This window comes from Loxodonta africana, chromosome 26, assembly GCF_030014295.1.
Source record: "Loxodonta africana isolate mLoxAfr1 chromosome 26, mLoxAfr1.hap2, whole genome shotgun sequence".
In the NCBI taxonomy this organism is placed as follows: Eukaryota; Metazoa; Chordata; class Mammalia; order Proboscidea; family Elephantidae; genus Loxodonta; species Loxodonta africana.
The window spans coordinates 42,331,294-42,348,509 of NC_087367.1; the positions used below are offsets into that span (position 1 = coordinate 42,331,294).

Here is a 17,216-nt window from a genome sequence, read left to right on the forward strand (position 1 = left end):
ACCAGCTGCTGCTTGGAAATTCTACGGGGCAGTTCCCCTCTGTCCTATAGGGTCGCTGTGAGTCGGAATCCACTCGGGGGCAAAGGGTTTGGTTTGGTTTTAAAGCAAGACCATGAATTCAAGAGATTTGTTCACAAGAAGGGCTAGGTCTAAGAACGGGGCTAAAAAAAAAAAAAGAATTCGTTTTGTTTTTAATCTGGACTCTGTTCCCCTAGGAGTTCGGTGAGGTCCTGTAAAAAGAGGCCAGCTCCGACGGGCAGGAAAGGGCAGTAGGTTCGAGCCCCATCACTCACAGCTCGCCTGCCGAGGTCTTATGAGCCCTTGAGGCGCTGCAGAGGGCGGGGAGGGAGCCCCAGGCCGAAGCCTCACCCACCAAACGCTGCACGGATGCCTGCGGGCGCGTGGCCACGTAATCGCTGCTGCTGTCCCGGCTCCGAGGCGCTCTGCGAGGGCCAGCCAAAGGAGGCGGCGCCCTTTCTGTGGTGTGGCTGCGCTGTACTGTGAAAGGCCACGAGGACCGGGCCTTGGGCCGTGCAGAGTTATTTCCTCACACAGTGGTCAGTCAGGGCGAGGAACAGGCCGCTTTGGGGCCAGCGCGGAGCGCGACAAGGCACGACCCAGTGGGGCCTCAGCGTTGGTGGGCGCCGAGGCAGTGCAACGCGCGAAACCGACAGCCCACACTGCGGAAGGATGGGTCAACTAACGAAAGTGTCACCACAGGCACACGCCACAGACGCCTAGGAAAAGGAATTTGAGAGCGCGTGGGGGGAGGGGCGGACAGTGTTGGCGGCTCGCAGTGAGCATGCTCCGTTCTGAGAGCCGTAAGTGGAGAAGCAAGCATGCGCAGTGAGCCCAGGGTGGGTTGGCAACAGGGAGGGGCTGGGGGGAGCGGGTGATGTGTTTATCCGATTTTCTGGGTGGGCGGTCAAAGCGCACGCGTACGGAGGAAAGGCGGAGGTGCGGGGTAGTGGAATGCGCATGCGTTGAGTGAGCCGGTTGTTACAGGAGGGTGCGGCGTGGGGCTCTTAGAGGAGAAGCCAGGGAAAAGGGAAGCAAAGGGAAAGGAAAGGGCGGGGGGGAGGGGTGAGAGCGCGTTTGCGCATGCGTGCGAGCGGTAGCGACGACGGCGACGGGGGAGTCTCGGGAATGACAGTGGCTTTGCCCGTTGGGGTAACGGTCGTCGTCGCCGGCAGGGTCTGAGGCACCGCGCAGCCCTCGGGATCCATTAAGACGGCAGTAGTCCGGCCCGACCGAGCCATAGGGGCGCGAGGAGTCGGGGTGAGGGCGGCGAGGCTCGGGGGGAGGGGCCTGCGGCGAGGCCTTGCTGTATGCGCTGGGTGGCGGCGGGGCCTGGCGGTGTGAGCGCTAGCTCTGTAGCGGCCGGGCGAGCGCTGTGGACTGCAGCGGCCGTCGTGCTTGGCGAAGGCGGCGTCTGAACGGCGCGGAGAAAATGGCCGGGCAGTGAGGGGGCGGTGCTTACGCCTAGTGACCCCAAAGTGTGCGACTTGAGCAAGGGGCGCCGCCGCGGCCCGGCCGGGCCTGCTCCCCGCCTCCTCCTCCCGCCCGCCGCCGCCGCCGGCCCGCGCACTTCCTCCCCGGCCCTCCCCGATCGCTTGGGGACTCTCCTGCCCGCTTTGCCACCTAAGGGAACAGCGGGGCTGCAGCCGCCGGGGCGGGGAACCAGGCGCATTCTGGGCCCCGCGTCCGCTATGGGGAGAGCGGCGGCTGAGTCCGCCAGCCGCAGCAGCAACTCTAGTCGCCGCCGCGGCTTCCTGCCCTAGATCGGGGAAGCAGACGCCTGAGCCGTCGTCTTTGCCGTCGCCGTTGCGCCGTCGTCGAGCGCTGGGATGGATTAAAGGGCCTTGCAGCCCAGAGAAGCGTGCCTGCCCGCCCCCGGACCGGGCCGGGGCCTGCTCCCGCGCCCCTCCAGCTCGACCTGAGGAGGTTCTGCCGCGTCCGGAGATGCAGCTCGAGCAAAGGCCGTCCTCCGAGCCGCGAGGCTAGACTGACCACTGGGTGCCGGCCTGAGCGCCGAAGCCGCCGCGTTTGTGCCCTGTGGCTGCTCGGGACGATCCCGAACGCTGGTTTTTCTCCCTCTTTATTTTTTGTCTGGAAGTCTCAGGGACAGAGAAGGGGCGCCAGGGCCCCATGTGTGGGAGGATTGCTTCAGCTCCACAAACTTGCACGGATTTTGGTTACTTCTTTGGCCAGTGGTTCGGCTCAGATTTCCTTCGAATTGTTGCAAATTCGCCATTGTTCCCTGGCTGCTTACAAAGTTGGATCCGGAATTTCTTTTCAACTGGGAGCCATCGGTGTCGAAGTGTCTGCAATGAACCCGGTGAATGCTACTGCTCTCTACATTTCCGCGAGCCGTCTAGTGCTCAACTACGACCCCGGAGACCCTAAGGCGTTTACAGAGATTAACAGGCTCCTGCCTTACTTCCGACAGTCCCTCTCGTGCTGTGTTTGCGGTAAGAAGCTTTTTATTGTTCCCTTTCCAATGCGCGTTTTGTTTAAACAACAAACCTGGGCAGTGGTAACCTACGGTTTGACGGCATGGTAGCTTACTTTAAGTTTTTATTTGTGCAGTTGAAATGGTAGTTTTGAAACTCGCCAACGACGTTTTGCCGGGCATTTCAGAAAAGCAGAATAATTCCAAAACGCCTTGTACAGCCGGCCATAACGTGCAGAACGGCTTGAATTAAGCTTTGGTTTATCCAGTTCTTTACCGTTTCTGGTGATGGTTTTTTAAGTGGGATAATGTATGCATGCTTGTTGCTGCCTTTAGGAAAAAAATGTCGCATACAGGGCTGATTGAATATCTGCCGTGGTTCAGCATGGTTATAGCCTGTACATGTGGCATGTTTGCATTTCCCCAAGCAGATTACCTGTGGCTGGTGGTATAATTTACGCACCCACAGCCTGTGAACTCAGTACAAAACTTTTTCCTCAGTTCCTTCAACCAATGCGCCGTGGCTGGTTTGACGGCAGACTGAATGAGCCAGGGAAGACGGATGGTACTTTAAATGCATTTTAGGTAATGAGGTTATTACAGGATTATGTTTCTTATTTTGTGCTTTACTTTAGGTGTTTTTGTTAAAATGTTGCTTATGAACAGTATAATATTTTTGAGGGATGAAAGGAAAGGTGCTAAATTGTTTAATAGCTAGAAGCGTCTCGAAAGGGATAGTGTTGATTAACACTGCATGTATACTAATTGCTTGTCAAAGAAACCTGGACTGGAAACGTTAATACAGAAGAAAGGGCAACTGGCAAAACTGTAATGCCCCACTTGAACCGAAAATTTTCAGGCTTTATTGATCTATTTGCTTGGTAAGAACTTGAGAAATTCAGGCACTTCTAGCTTCCACTTTATCTTAAATTAGATAAAGGAAGAAGAGTACTTTTGGGTAGTTAGCTGAAAGGGGAAATAAAGTATTCATCTGAGATTCTTCCAACATTTTCTGTATAGTTCTGGGACAAGGCACTGAAGGGGGGGCATGCACAAGAGGTGAAGTTATTGTGTGTGTCTTTGGTAAACCAGGTACTTAATCTCATAAACGTTGAAGTTACGGAGTACCTTAATATGTGATTAAATGCCACTGTGACTAGTAACACTTAACACCTTTATCAAGAAGCAGTAGCCCAGGGCAAATTAATTGCCCTGGGCCTCAGTTTCTTAAGGTGTAAAATGAGAGTGTTAGGCTAGATTCAAAGTTTCCTTTCAGCTTAAAATTCGCAGTTACTGGTGTATGAGAATCTGCTTGGCTTCACAATACCTTCCTTCCCCACGTTTCATGGAGTGCTGCTTTTTATGTCCTCTCATCTTTTTACAGTTTGAGGACTGAGGAGATGGAGCTGCCAGAAGCTTGTTCGCTCAACACTTTTTTTTTTATTAGAGGGGTGGGGGGCCTGTGGGTAGTACAGCCTGGCCTGCAGGACAGCAGTAGATAGTGATGTCACTAAGTAACAGATCTGGTAGTAAAAAAGACTAGGTGGGTGAAACTTAGGCCTCCAATTTAAGGGAAAATGGTAGTTTTGAAATTGTGTATATGTTTGGAATTTGTTCAGACTCATAGAGACCCTATAGGAGAGGGTAGAACTGCCCCATAGGATTTTCAAGGCTGTAATCCTCATGGAAGCAGGGTTTAAATCTCTGAACTTTCTGTTAGCAGTCTACTGCTTAACTAGTGCGCCCCTGGGGCTCCTTACCAGTAGCTTCGGGATAGCAAACCCAAACCCAGTGCCGTCGAGTCGATTCCGACTCATAGCGACACTATAGGACAGGGTAGAACTGCCCCATATAGTTTCCAAGGAGTGCCTGGTGTATTTGAACTGCCAGCACTTTGGTTAGCAGCCATAGCACTTAACCAATACGCCACCAGGGTTTCCAGCTTCGGGATAGTTGAGGTCTGATTGAACGTTTTCCCAAATTCTAACCTGGACTTAAAAAATGACAGTAAGGATAAAACTACTTTTTAAAAGTTCTACTGAAGTAAAACCAGGCCTGGCAATATGAGGGAAATTTTTCTGATACAGGAGCTTTGTAATTCCTTCTTGTGCAAGTCCCCTACCCCCATCCTATGGAAAAGATTTGTGGGTTCTACTTCTCTCTTAAAATTGAGTACCTGGCATACAATTTCAGAAATCTGGGTATAAGTTCAGGTTTTTTTTTTTTTTAATCTCTTTGAATATGTCTGTGGTTAGTTATTAAGGTACAAAAACAATATCAGTTACTTGAATTCAGATCCAGCATTTAATCACCTGTGTACCAGGTACTGTCTACAACTTTTTTCTAGCTGAGGAGCATAAACTCATTCAAATTAACAAGGCATGTGCAGTTTTATTTCATGTGGACAACAAATACGTAAAAGTAAAGTTTAATTTTAAATTGGTGTTGTAAATGGGGAGTTTGTTTCAAGGTCCTCTGACCCAATCCTATTTCAGCCCTCTTTGCATAGTCCTGTTCTTCAGTCAGGTTGATATTTTGTTTTTTCAAACATGCTTATATCCTCTTTTCCTCACCTTTGGTCCCTGAAGTGTCTTCTGCTTAAAATACCTTCTTTTTCTCTCAAGGTCTAACTTATCTCCCTCCTTCCCTCCTTAGTGAGTTCTTCATTGCTCACTCCAGTAAAAAGTTCACTTTGTACTTTGAACCTCCCTAACTTTGTTCCAATCATAAGGCACTTATATCCCCTTTAAATGCAGTTTTATATCTAATTCTTATAATAAGCTTCTTGAGGAAAATACTGTTTTTTTTTACGTTTTTGTGTTCCTGCTTCCCCCTCTCCTGTCCAGCGACTTGGATGTTGATGTTTATGACAGAACCGGAGGAAGAAAATGAGAGAGGGTGAAGAAGGAAAAGTAAAAGGCCTACAAACTTTGCAGTTAGGTTCAAATCCTGGCTTTTCTACTTACTGTGTAAGCAAGTCGCCTCTGTTTCCTTTATCTGCAAAAGGGGATAGTCATGCCTGCTTCAAGTTTGTTTCTCCAAATTTGGGTAATTTGTGGCTTGTTTTTAAGTGAGAAAAGCCTCGAACCCATGAGAATAAGCCTACATACCAGTGTCTGATACCTATTAGGTGTTTAATACTCTACCCTTAGGTGGGGCATTTTAGGTTCAGTGGTAGAATTCTCACCTTCCATATAGGGAGACCTGAATTCATTTCCAATTCACCTGATGTGCAGCAACCCACCCATCTGTCAGTGGAGGCTTGCCTGTTGTTTTGATGCTGAACAGGTTTCAGTGGAGCTCTCAGGCTAAGACTAGGAAGAAATGCTTGGTGATCTATTTCCAAAAATCAGCCAGTGAAAACCCTATGGATCACATTGGTCCAAACCACAACTGAGCATGGGGATGGTACAGGACTAGGCAACGTTTCTCTCTGTTGAACATGGGGTCACCATGAGTGGTAGTGGTGGGGGGGGAGTGAGGGGGTGGCCTGACTTGAGGGCAGTTTACAGCAGTCTCATCCCTCTACAGAAGCAGAGAAGGATGAGAGGAAGTGAATAAAGAAACAGAACCAGTCTGTTCAGTTATTATCAAAACTAGATTATTAACTGAAACTACAGGTTTATTACCATTGTTCTTTGAAACGTTAATTAGCTGATTATCATTGTTTGTTTTTCAGTTGCTCTGTATATTTAAATTTCCTGAAGCTTCCAGTGAGTGGGATAGCAGTGCTCCAGGGAATTACAGAAACACTGGTCAAGACAGTATTACTGTGGGTACTATTTGTCTGTTCCCTGCTCCTGTTCTAAATGTTGGATTTCCTTTATCAGGAAATAGAATTTCTTTTCATGCCATGGTACTTGAAAAATTCCGTGCTAGAGATGTTAAGTTTTTCGTTAAACTAGTAAGTTCCTACATGGTACGATAAACGTGATATATAGAATCAAATCCTATTGGAACTGGAAGGATATGTTAAGGGGAAAGAATACTACTTTCTGAGACATTTGGAGTCTTTCGAATTACCATGGTCAAATCTCCACTCAGGCACGTGAATATTTTCCTGCAGCGCTCTAATCAGTGTCCAGAAACAAACTGGTTCTCACTTTGTGGATTTATTAAATACTTGTGGGACCTTTTATGTTTTTTTAAAATTTTATTTGTTGTTGCAAATATACACAGCAAAACACACCAATTCAACAGTGTCTGTGTGTACAATTCAGTGACAGTGATTACAGTCTTTGAGTTGTACAACCATTCTCACCCCTCTTTTCTCAGTTGTTCCTCCCTTATTTAACGTAAGCTCACTGTGCCTAAGTTTCCTATCTAATCTTTTGCTGTTGTCAGTTCGACCTTAAAAAAGAGTGTAATGCTCAGGGTAGACCTTTTTTGCTAATTAAGCTTAAATGTCGTTTGGTTTTAAGAAGACTTCAGGGGATATTTTTGGTTTAAGGTTTAAAGATTATTACAGGGCAATAGTTTCAGAAGTTCACCCAGGCTCCATGGCTCCAGGAAGTCTGGATTCCATGAGATTTTGAAATTCTGCTCTACATTTCCCCCATTTTGATTAGGATTCTTCTATGGAATCTGTGATCAAAATGTTTGATAATTGTAGCCAGTCACCATCCAGTTTTTGTCTTATATTAAAGGAGGCAGTTCACCTTGTGGGGCCTTTTAGACATTACTTTCTCATTTATAAAATGGGGAGGAGTGGAGATTAGTGTTCCCCAAATATTTGACTTTCATGGGTCAATTAATAAAAAAAACTGGAGGTTGACATGGAGTGTCCAACTTTTTGTTTTGCATGTTGAGGACTTAAAAAAAACTATTGTCTTTTCTTACTGCTGCTATTCTTACATTCCACTAGAAGGGAGGTGATTCCTTACAGTGACACCCTTGCTTGTCTTGTTCACTGTTGTAGCCTTTGCACCTGACAGTCTCTCATTCATAGTAGGACCTCAGCAAGTATTTGTTGAATGGATGAATACTTGCACCATTTAAAAAGAATGTTTTAGATCATCAAAATGGTACTGTAGTACATTTGGCCTGTTTTTCTTGTTGTTCTAGTTTGTAATATCTTTTTAAAATGTATAATGAAATTTGTCATTTTGACCATCTTTAAATATATGATTCATTGACATTAATTACATTCATTATGTTGTGCAACCATCACTGCTGTTTACTTCTAGATTTTTTCATCACCCAAACAAAAACTCTGAGAAATAAGGCAACAGTTTCTCATTCCCACCTCCACCCAGCCCCTCGTTAACCTGTAATCTCTCTGTGAATTTGTTGATTCTAGACATTTCATATAAGTGAAATCACACAATATTTCGCATTTTTGGTCTGGCTTATTTTGTTTAGCATAATGTTTTCAAGGTTCATTTATGTCGTAGCATCTATCAGCACTTCATTGCTTTTTATGACTGAATTATAATCCATTGTGTGTATACCACGTTTTGTTTATACAATATCTATTTATAGACACTTGGGTTGTTTCTACCTTTGGCTATTGTGAATAATGCTGCAATGAACATTGGTGTGCTTTTAAGTCTTTTGGGTATATACATAAGAGTGGTATTGCTGGAGGAGCCCTGGTGGTGCAGTGGTTAAGCGTTCAGCTGGGATAGCCATCCCAGTGATATCTCATTGTGGTTTTAATTTACATTTCCCAGTGACTGACGATTTTGAGCCTCTTTTCATGTGCTTACTCATTTGTGTATCTTCTTTGGAGAAACGTGTATTCAAGTTTTTTGCCCATTTATTCATTGGTTTTTTTTCTTGTTGTGCTGTAGGCATTCTTTATATAGTCCAGATATTAAACTTGTATCAAATACATGCTCACCAAATATTTCCTCTTATTCTTTCTCTTCACTGTGTTGATAGTCTTTGCATGCACAAAATTGTTTAGTTTTGGTGAAGTCCAGTTTTGTCTTTTGTTGCATGTGCTTTTGGTGTCATATCTAAGAATCCATTGTCAAATCCAAGGCCCTGAAGATTTACTCATATGTTTTCTTCTCAGTTTTATTGTTTTAATTTACGTATTAAGGTCACTGATCTGTTTTAAGTTCCTTTTTATATGGTGTGAGCTATGAGTCCAACCTCATTCTTTTGCTGTTTAAGTTCTAGTACCATTGGTTTGAAGAATCTGTTCTTTCTGCATTGAATAGACTTTGCACCGTTGTCAGAAATAAATTGTCATGTTGTTATTAGGTTGCCGGGTGTCATCGAGTCAGTTCTCACTCACAGTGACCCTATGTACAACAGGATGAAACATTGGCTGGTCCTGCACAGTCCTCACAATTGTTATGTTTGAGCCCATTGTTGCAGCCGCTGTGTCAGTCCATTTCATTGAGGGTCTTCTTCTTTTTCCTCTGACCCTCTACTTTACCAATCATGATGTCTTTCTTCAGGGACTAGTCCCTTCTGATAACATATCCAAAGTACATGATATGAAGTCTCACAATCCTTGCTTCTAAGGAGCATTCTGGCTGTATTTCTTCCAAGACAGATTTATTTGTTCTTCTGGCAGTCCATGGCGTATTCAGTAGTCTTTGCCAGCACCGTAATTCATATGCATTGGTTATTCTTTCTTATTCACTGTCCAGCTTTCACTTGCATATGGCATATATAAATGGCTTTATTCCTGAACTTTCACTTCTTTCTATTCCACTGGTCTGTATGTGTGTCCTTATGCTAGTATCACATTATTTTGATTACTGTAGCTTTATAGTATGTTTTGATATCAAGAAGTGTGAGTCTTCAGACTTTGTTCTTTTTCGAGTCAAAATATCTTAGTAGAATTATTTTCACTCGTTTTTCTACCCTAGAAGCCTTATTGAATCTTTGCAGAGTTGGGATTTCTGGTTTTCTCAAGCTGTTAGCATCTGATTTTATAGCCAGTGTTTTTTGTAGGTATGTGCTGTCAGTTAGCATTTTTCCATTTCCTTTATTATTATAAACCACAGGAAAATGTGCACTCTAAGTATCTGGTCTCAAATTTGGAAATGACATGTTTTCTGGCAAAGTTAGGTAATTTTAAAGTTCTCATGCAACAATTAAGGGTGCACCTAAAGTGGCCAGGGCAGGTGTAATAACCTCTAAGGGTTTTCTGAGTCCTGCTAATCCTGCTAAGTGCTATTTCCTTGAAGTTTAAATCAGGGCTACAAATCAGTTCTTTCTGGTTTGAACTTCTGCTGAGAATGTGGATTTCTAACAAGTTCCCAGGTGATGCCGATGCTGCTAGTTAGGGACCAGCTCTGAGAACCACTAGTAGAGCAGTGGTTCTCAAAATTTATTATATGTAAGAATCATTTGAGGATTTTTTTAAGGTGTAAATTCTGATTCAGTATATCTGGGGTGGGAATAGAAATTTTCAGCAGGGATTTGAATTGGAATGAACCAGTTTGAAGCCCTGGTTTAAATCTCTGCCTGATGTTTTGAAGTTTGGAACTGTGGCCATATACAATATGGGAATTTAAGATTAGAAGGGAGCATAGTCAGTCAGTTGGTTGTTTGGCCTGTGACTTAACATATTCAGGATATGACATTGGTTGTGACTGCAGCACCACCAACAGCCAGTAGCTGTGAGTTGTCTCAGGGTTCTGTTCGTGATGTCATTGAGCTTCCAGCTCAGTTTTTACATAGACCTGACTAAAAAACAAACCTGTTCTTGTAGAGTTGATTCTGACTCATGGCAACCCCATGTGTTATCAAATAGACCTGCCACATAGGGTTTTTTTTGGCTATAATATTAATGGAGGCAGATCGTCAGGGACTTTCTTCTGGCGTACTGCTGGGTAGTTTCTAATCACCAACCTTTATGTTAGTAGTGTGCAAACCACTTGCGCCGCCTGGTAATCCTGGTAGTGTAATGCTTAAGCACTTGGCTGCCAACCTAAAGGTGGTTTGAACCCACCCAGTGGCTTTGTGAGACAAAGATCTGGCGATCTGCTTGCATAAGTATTACAGCTTAGGAAACCCTCTGGGGGCAGTTCTACTCTGGCACGTTGCGTTGCTGTGATTCAGAATCGACTTGAAGGCACTTAAGAACAGCAGCAGGAGGGTAACATTACTAGATTACTCTTCATGATGAGAATTTATATCAAAAGCCTTAAGGCAGAAAGACCAATTTCTTCACATCAAATATCCTTTCTCTAATATTCTTGAAAGCTCATCCAGCCTTTTCTTGAATATCCCTGGGGTGAGGAGCTAAAATAAATACTCTGCAAAATAGTCATGTCGTTGTTTGGTGATACTTTTTTAGAATTTTCTTTTTAGAAAGTTCATCCATTTTGCCCAAATCTTCTCTGTAAGTCTTGTCCACTGATTTTAGTTTTCTTTCCTGGTACAATTCAGAAAGTCTTTGATAAAATTTTACCCTTCAACTGTTTGAAAACAGTTTTTATGTCTCTCCTGAGAAGATTTCTCAGTTACTTGTCCTTTGGATGCATCCTGGCTTCAGTTGCCTCTAGTCGTGTGGACTTCTGTGTCTAAGTCCACATATTTTAGATGTGGTCAGATGGGATCATATGCTTTGATGACTTGGACAAATTCTTTAATTACTCTTGATTTCATTTGTCAGATGAAGTTTTTGGGCTAGAACAGAGATTTGATGGTGAATTTGGACCCTAGACATTTATTTTTTAGCTTGGTTAGAAACTATTAAATTGGTGTTCAACATTTCAGAATCTGGAGTCCACGTAAAAATCCACATTTTAAATGCTTCTTGGGAAATCGTCAGTCTGGTTGCAGGGGGTCTACATTTCCTCGTGGCATAGCATTGTTGGCTACAGTTGAAAGGGGGCGTCTCTCCCTTTCGGGGTGGGGACATGCCCCCTCCAGTTTGTTCTTGGTTCCCCCCACCCCCCCCAGCCTTTGCCGTTTTTTTATTTTACCTGCTTGCCATTGTAGACGTTTGGATTTGTAACTCTTAGGAATGGAGGAGTTATAAGGTTCGTTTTTGTGCTGTGGACACAATTTAAAAACTCGGTTGTCGTCGAGTCCATTCTGAGTCATGGTGATTCCGTGTGTGCCTAGAACTGTGCTCCAGAGGGTTTTCAAGGCTGATTTTGGAAGTGGATCACCAGGCCTTTCTGGAGGGGCCTCTGGTTGAACTAAAACATCCAACCTATTTTAGGTTATCATCTGAGCATGTTACTCTCTGCACCACTCAGGGACTCTGTTAGAACCATAGACTTCTAAAGTTGTTGGGAGCCTAAATTATTTTGTGAACCTTTTTGCCTGGGTTAGAACCATGATTGCTTTCTCTTGTTTGGCAGTCAGGGAACAGTGGTTGCCTCACATTGTTTCTAATAATTAAAATATAAGGTGGTTGATAATGTTGTCCAAATCTTCTCAATCTGTTTTCCTACCTATTTTGTCAGTTATTGAGAGGTGTTGAAATCTCTGACTGTAATTATGGGTTTATTTCTCCTTGAGTTTGTATCGGTTTTTGCATCACATATTTTGAAGATCCGTTACTAAATGCATAAAACGTTTTAGAACATATGGAATACAGTTAAAAGAACTTATTTTTAATGTCCTTGTCTATTTTATCGTCTGTGTCATTTCTAGGTTTGTTTCTATTTTTTTTCTGTTCATTATGAGGGTATATTCCTGCTTTGTTCTGGGATGAAATTACTTGGAGATAGTTTGATCCCTTTGAGGTTTGTTTTTAAGCTTTTGTTTGGTGGGACCAGAGCAGTCTTTGTTGTTGTTGTGTGCTGCCAAGTCCATTCTGACTCACAGTGACCTGTAGGATAGAATAGAACTGCCCTATAGGGTTTCTGGAAACTCTGGTGGCGTAGTGGTTAAGTGCTACAGCTGCTAACCAAAGGGTCGGCGTTCGAATTCGCCAGGCGCTCCTTGGAAACTCAGTGGGGCAGTTCTACTCTGACCTATAGAGTCTCTATGAGTCCGCACCTAACAACAACAGGGTTTCTGTATGGAAGCAGACTGCCACATCTTTTCTCCGTGAAGTGAACAGCTGTTGGGTTCATACCACTGACCTTTCTGTTAACAGTTGAGTGCTTAACCTCCTTACTTTAGGGCTAGTTTTTCCCTACTACAGAGGCACACAACAACAATTGAGGCAAGAATCTTCTGACAACTCTATGTAATGCCAGGTGAATTACCACCCTGGGTGGTAAGAACAGGAATTGTTTTCCTACCTCTGATTACAGGGATTGTTCCTTTGCTTGTTTCAGGTGGTTGTGTCTCCAGACTTAGTTTCCTCATATGCATATGTTGATTAGTACTCAGCTGAAGACTTGAGATAGACTGTGTAAATCTCTGGAGCTCTTTCTGTGCAGCTCGCTCATTTCTGGTACTCTTCCTTGGGAAGTCCAGAGGTCTTGGGCTCACAGCGCTGTCTTCTAAACCCAGGGAGACCATCAGGGTTTGTCTTGGCTCTCCCTTCCTGTGCTGTGGCCTGAGAACTCTCCAGATGGTGAGTTGGAGTGGTTACAGTACTCACTTCATTTGTACCACCTCTTGGAAATCACTGTCCTGTACTGCCTGTTTTCTAGTCAATACATGAATACCATTGCTTTGTCTAGTTTTTTAGTTGTTTCAGGTGGGAGAGTAAATCTGGTTATTCCCTTCCTTTTGGAAGTGGAAGTCAGATCATATTGTAAACATACACTGACCAGTACAGCAGCCACTAGCTATAAAAAAAAAATATATATATATATATAAAAATATATATAAGACAATTTAATTTAATTAAAGTGAAATAAAATTTGAAAGATCCAGTTCTTCAGTAATGCTTAGCTACATTTTAAGTGCTCAGTAGCAACATGTGGCTGGCTAATGGCTACCATATTGGATACGGCAAATATAGAACATTTCCATCATTGCATAAAGTTCTACTGGACAATGATATAACGAGTAAAAAAAACTCAGATTTGTTTCCGAAAGCTATGGGAGCAGTGAAAGATGCCTTCGATATTTTCATCCCAAATTTTTATTTTAAAGTGGTGAGCTGGATGGGATTATGGAGTTTACCACTGTAGCCTCTAGAAAAATTTCTCAATTTAGTGTTATCTAATGGGATTCAAGGAAACTCTGGTGGCATAGTGGTTAATTGCTAGGGCTGCTAGCCAAAGGGTCGGCAGTTCGAATCCGCCAGGTGCTCCTTGGAAACTCTGGGGGGCAGTTCTCTGCCCTATAGGGTCGCTATGAGTCGGAATCGACTTGACGGCCCTCGGTTTGGTTTGTTTTTGGTTAATAGGATTCAAGGTGTTGCACAGTGTTAATGTAGCAAAAGGTTTTTATTTTTTTAAAAGATAAAATAATTTAAATATTTCTTCCTTTAAAATAAGGCAGTCTGAAATGTCAAGTGTGCATTGGGAAAATTAGAGGTGACATAACCAGTTAATAAATCTCTGTGTCTGCCATGATGGTTTTAAATTGTTTAAATTCTTAGTTACGTATCACGTTAACTCTTAGCCATATTGTTTTAATTCTTTGTCATGTATTAATGCATATCCATTCAGTGGGTCATTGCTTAAAGACAAACTTTAAGAAAGAGTTGATATTTGAATATAGTAGGTAATAAACAACAAAAACCAAACCCAGTGCCTTTGTTGAGTCGATTCCGACTCACAGCGACCCTATAGGACAGAGTAGAATTGCCCCATAGAGTTTCCAAGGAGTGCCTGGTGGATTCGAACTGCCAACCCTTTGGTTAGCAGCTGTAGCACTTAACCACTACACCACCAGAGTTTCCTGTAGTAGGTAATAAGGAGCGTAAAATTGGCTCTTAAGTATTTGCTTCATGATAGTTATTGTCCCTCTCTGTAAGTTGATTGTGTTCTACTAACATCCTGTATGTATCAACAAAGTTGCTAATATTTCAGAAACAAGGTTAAAAAGAGAAAATATACCCAGTTTGGCTTCTTAATTTTAGATAATAAAGACTATTTACACATGATATGTGTTACTTAAAAATTGTTTGCAAATACCAATCTGAAAAAAGCTACCTTTAATTCATCATTTAGTAACAGAACATAAAGACAGTTAAAAAAATTTACCAAAAAATGCAGGAATTCCAAACATCAGGTCACATAAGCAGTTTTGTCCCTACGTAATGTATTGAATTTAGTCCACATTTTTAACATTCATGAGTTTACAAACATGTCATTTTAAATAGATGCATGAAATAATGCATTTTGTTACGTAATTAAACTTCTTAGAACTCAAAATTTGTGTTTGTATGTTTAATCAAAATGAACCTTATAGTATAATCTTGTCTTAGTTATTTAGTGCTGCTATAACAGAAATACCACAAGTGGGTGGCTTCAACAAAAACATTTATTTTCTCACAATTTAGGAGGCTGGAAGCCCAAAATCAGGGTGCTAGCTCTAGGGGAAGGCTTTCTCTCTCTCTTACCTCTGGAGGAACGTCCGTGTCTTTGTCTCTTCAGCTTCTTCTGGTTCTTTGGAGATCTGCTTGTGTCTTGGCATCTATTTTTCTCCCCTGCTTGCTTGTTTAATCTCTTTTCTATCTCGAAAGAGATTGACTCAAGATATGCCCTACACTAATCCTGCCTCATTAACATAAACAAAGACAACTCATTCCCATAACCACAGGCATAGAGGTTAGGATTTACAGCACATGTTTTTGGGGGACACAAATCTATCCATAACAATCTTTAACAATATGCCAATTAAAAATATTTTTTTCTTAAAATCACTTCATCACATTTTTCACTTTAATTATGAAATGATTAGGAAAATTCCTTAGGAGTGCATGTTACTGTGTAAGATAGCATGAAGGCAAAAAGGTTAAAGTATTTTAGTGGTGGATCAGAAGTATTTGGAGAGCATTTTAAAAATACACATTCCTGGGCAGCATCCCCAGCTACATTGAGTCAAATCTGGAGTAGGCTGCGTAGGTGATTCTAATGCTAACACCTGAATGAGAATACTTCTTATGTGAGGTTCATATGAGACGACACGCTCCTCCTCTCCAGCCTGTATGCACCGTGCCCGTTCAACCAGCTCCTGTCCCCCGCTGCCTTCTCATCTTGCCCCCAGACAGGAGCTTCGCACATAGTCTCACGTGTCTACTTGAGCCAGGAAGCTCACTTCTCACCAGTATCATCATCTGTTTTATAGTCCAGTCCAATCCCTGTCTGAAGAGTTGGCTTCTGGAATGGTACCAGTCTTGGGCTAACAGAAGGTCCGGGGACCATGACCTCAGGGGTCCCTTTAGTCTCAAACCATTAAGTCTGGTCTTTTTACGAGAATTTGAGGCCTGCATCCCACTGTTCTCCGGCTCCATCAGTGATTCTTTGTTGTGTTCCCTGTCAGGACAGTCTTTGGCGGTAGCCGGGCGCACCATCTAGTTCATCTGGTCTCAGGCACATGTAGTTTTTTGGTTTATGTGGCCCTTTCTGTCTCTTGGGCGCATATTTACCTTGTTTCTTTGGTGTTCTTTATTCTCCTTTGCTCCAGGTGGGTTGAGACCAATTGATACATCTTAGATGGCCGCTTGCTTTTGCTAGCAGTTCTTAGGAATTGTTTTCAGGACTATGGAATCTAGGTGACTAGGAATCTTTAAAGGGAGTAGTAATAGTTTGGGCATAGCTGTTTGAATTAGAGAACTAATAATTTCTTCAGTACCTTAATTTGTCATATGGACCTGTTGATTTTTTTTGAGCATGCTTTTTCTCTTTGGTTTGCTTCTAAAATAAACTGCTTGGAAAAGTTTGAAAGAACAGATTTTAAGTGTCATTGAATGAAAAAGTTAAAGAAGAAAAATCGACCTTGAATAGCAAGCCCCACTGAGTGGGAAATGGTATTGTTTTAACAGGGCTCTCTGGTCTCAATTTCTCTTGGACTAAAACTTATTACTCTTTATAGTGGCCCCAATAATATTTCTGCATTTTGTCTAATGAAAAGATTTTTAAAGAGGTTTAGACCTCAACATATGCCTACAAAAAATATATATTGGGTATTGGTTTTGCAAGACTAAGAATGTGCTTTAAAAAGAAGATAACTTCAGAGTTTTAATTGTCCAAGAAGAGTTAATTCATTTATGCTCGCGTGCTCAGTGATGTGTATGATCTTTGTATGGTGTAGTCATTTTTTTCCTTGCTTGAGTTCAGAGATTATTTCCATTTGCTTGTATTCAGAAGACATCCCTAGTTTCTGCTGAAAAACATTCCGTACCTTTAATTTTGGGTTGTAATTTGGTGTTGTGATTCAGAGATACCGCTGTAGAGGCTAAAATGTGTTAGCATGCCTTGTTCAGTGATGGTGCGGCAGGCACTATCAGTGCTTGCCAAATAGCTGGGCCCCCAGGAATTATTTGCATAAGCAATTTGATAGGGGAGATGGTTTATTAAGTGAAAATAGCCTAAACAACTAACTCTTCATTTGAAAAAGGTGGAGAGTGGGGATGTTTAGATCAGTGGATTGGGTTATGGAAGGCCCTATCTCAGACCTTTGACATCAGTTGGAGAGGTACGTTCTCTCATTCTTTATATGTGTCTTGATATTGCTGATGAAGACTGAGTCTAGGCTGAAAGAATCATGACTCAAATTCAGTGTAGTTGTTCTCATATCGCAGGGGGAGGGGATAGAGTATTTGTGTATATTTGGGTTGATTAGCATCAATTTATCGCTACTACTAGAAAAAAACTCGATTTTATAAGGGTTTTTTTTTTTTTTTTTATAAGCGAGTAAGTAAGGCTTCCTGAAGTGATAGCACTTAGGAAAACCAGCTCAGTCTAATCATACGACTTTAATGTAAATATAC

General features: G+C 42.6%; 1 protein-coding gene across 4 annotated transcripts in view; it reads left to right on the plus strand.

Annotated features, from left to right (window-relative positions):
- The first annotated feature begins 1,544 nt into the window (after positions 1-1,544).
- MSL2 (MSL complex subunit 2) overlaps positions 1,545-17,216 on the plus strand; it is an 89,246-nt gene continuing 73,574 nt past the window's right edge. For 3 of the 4 annotated variants that reach the window (XR_010319490.1, XR_010319491.1, XM_003419983.4), the window contains exon 1: positions 1,545-2,471. Coding sequence is in view for 1 of the 4 variants with exons in the window: in XM_003419983.4 (XP_003420031.1) it covers positions 2,330-2,471 (142 nt within the window). In the remaining 3 variants the exon portion in view is untranslated. Of the gene's footprint in view, positions 2,472-5,311; positions 5,388-6,131; positions 6,225-17,216 lie in introns of those variants that run through there. The other variant, XR_010319492.1, reaches the window with a different exon arrangement.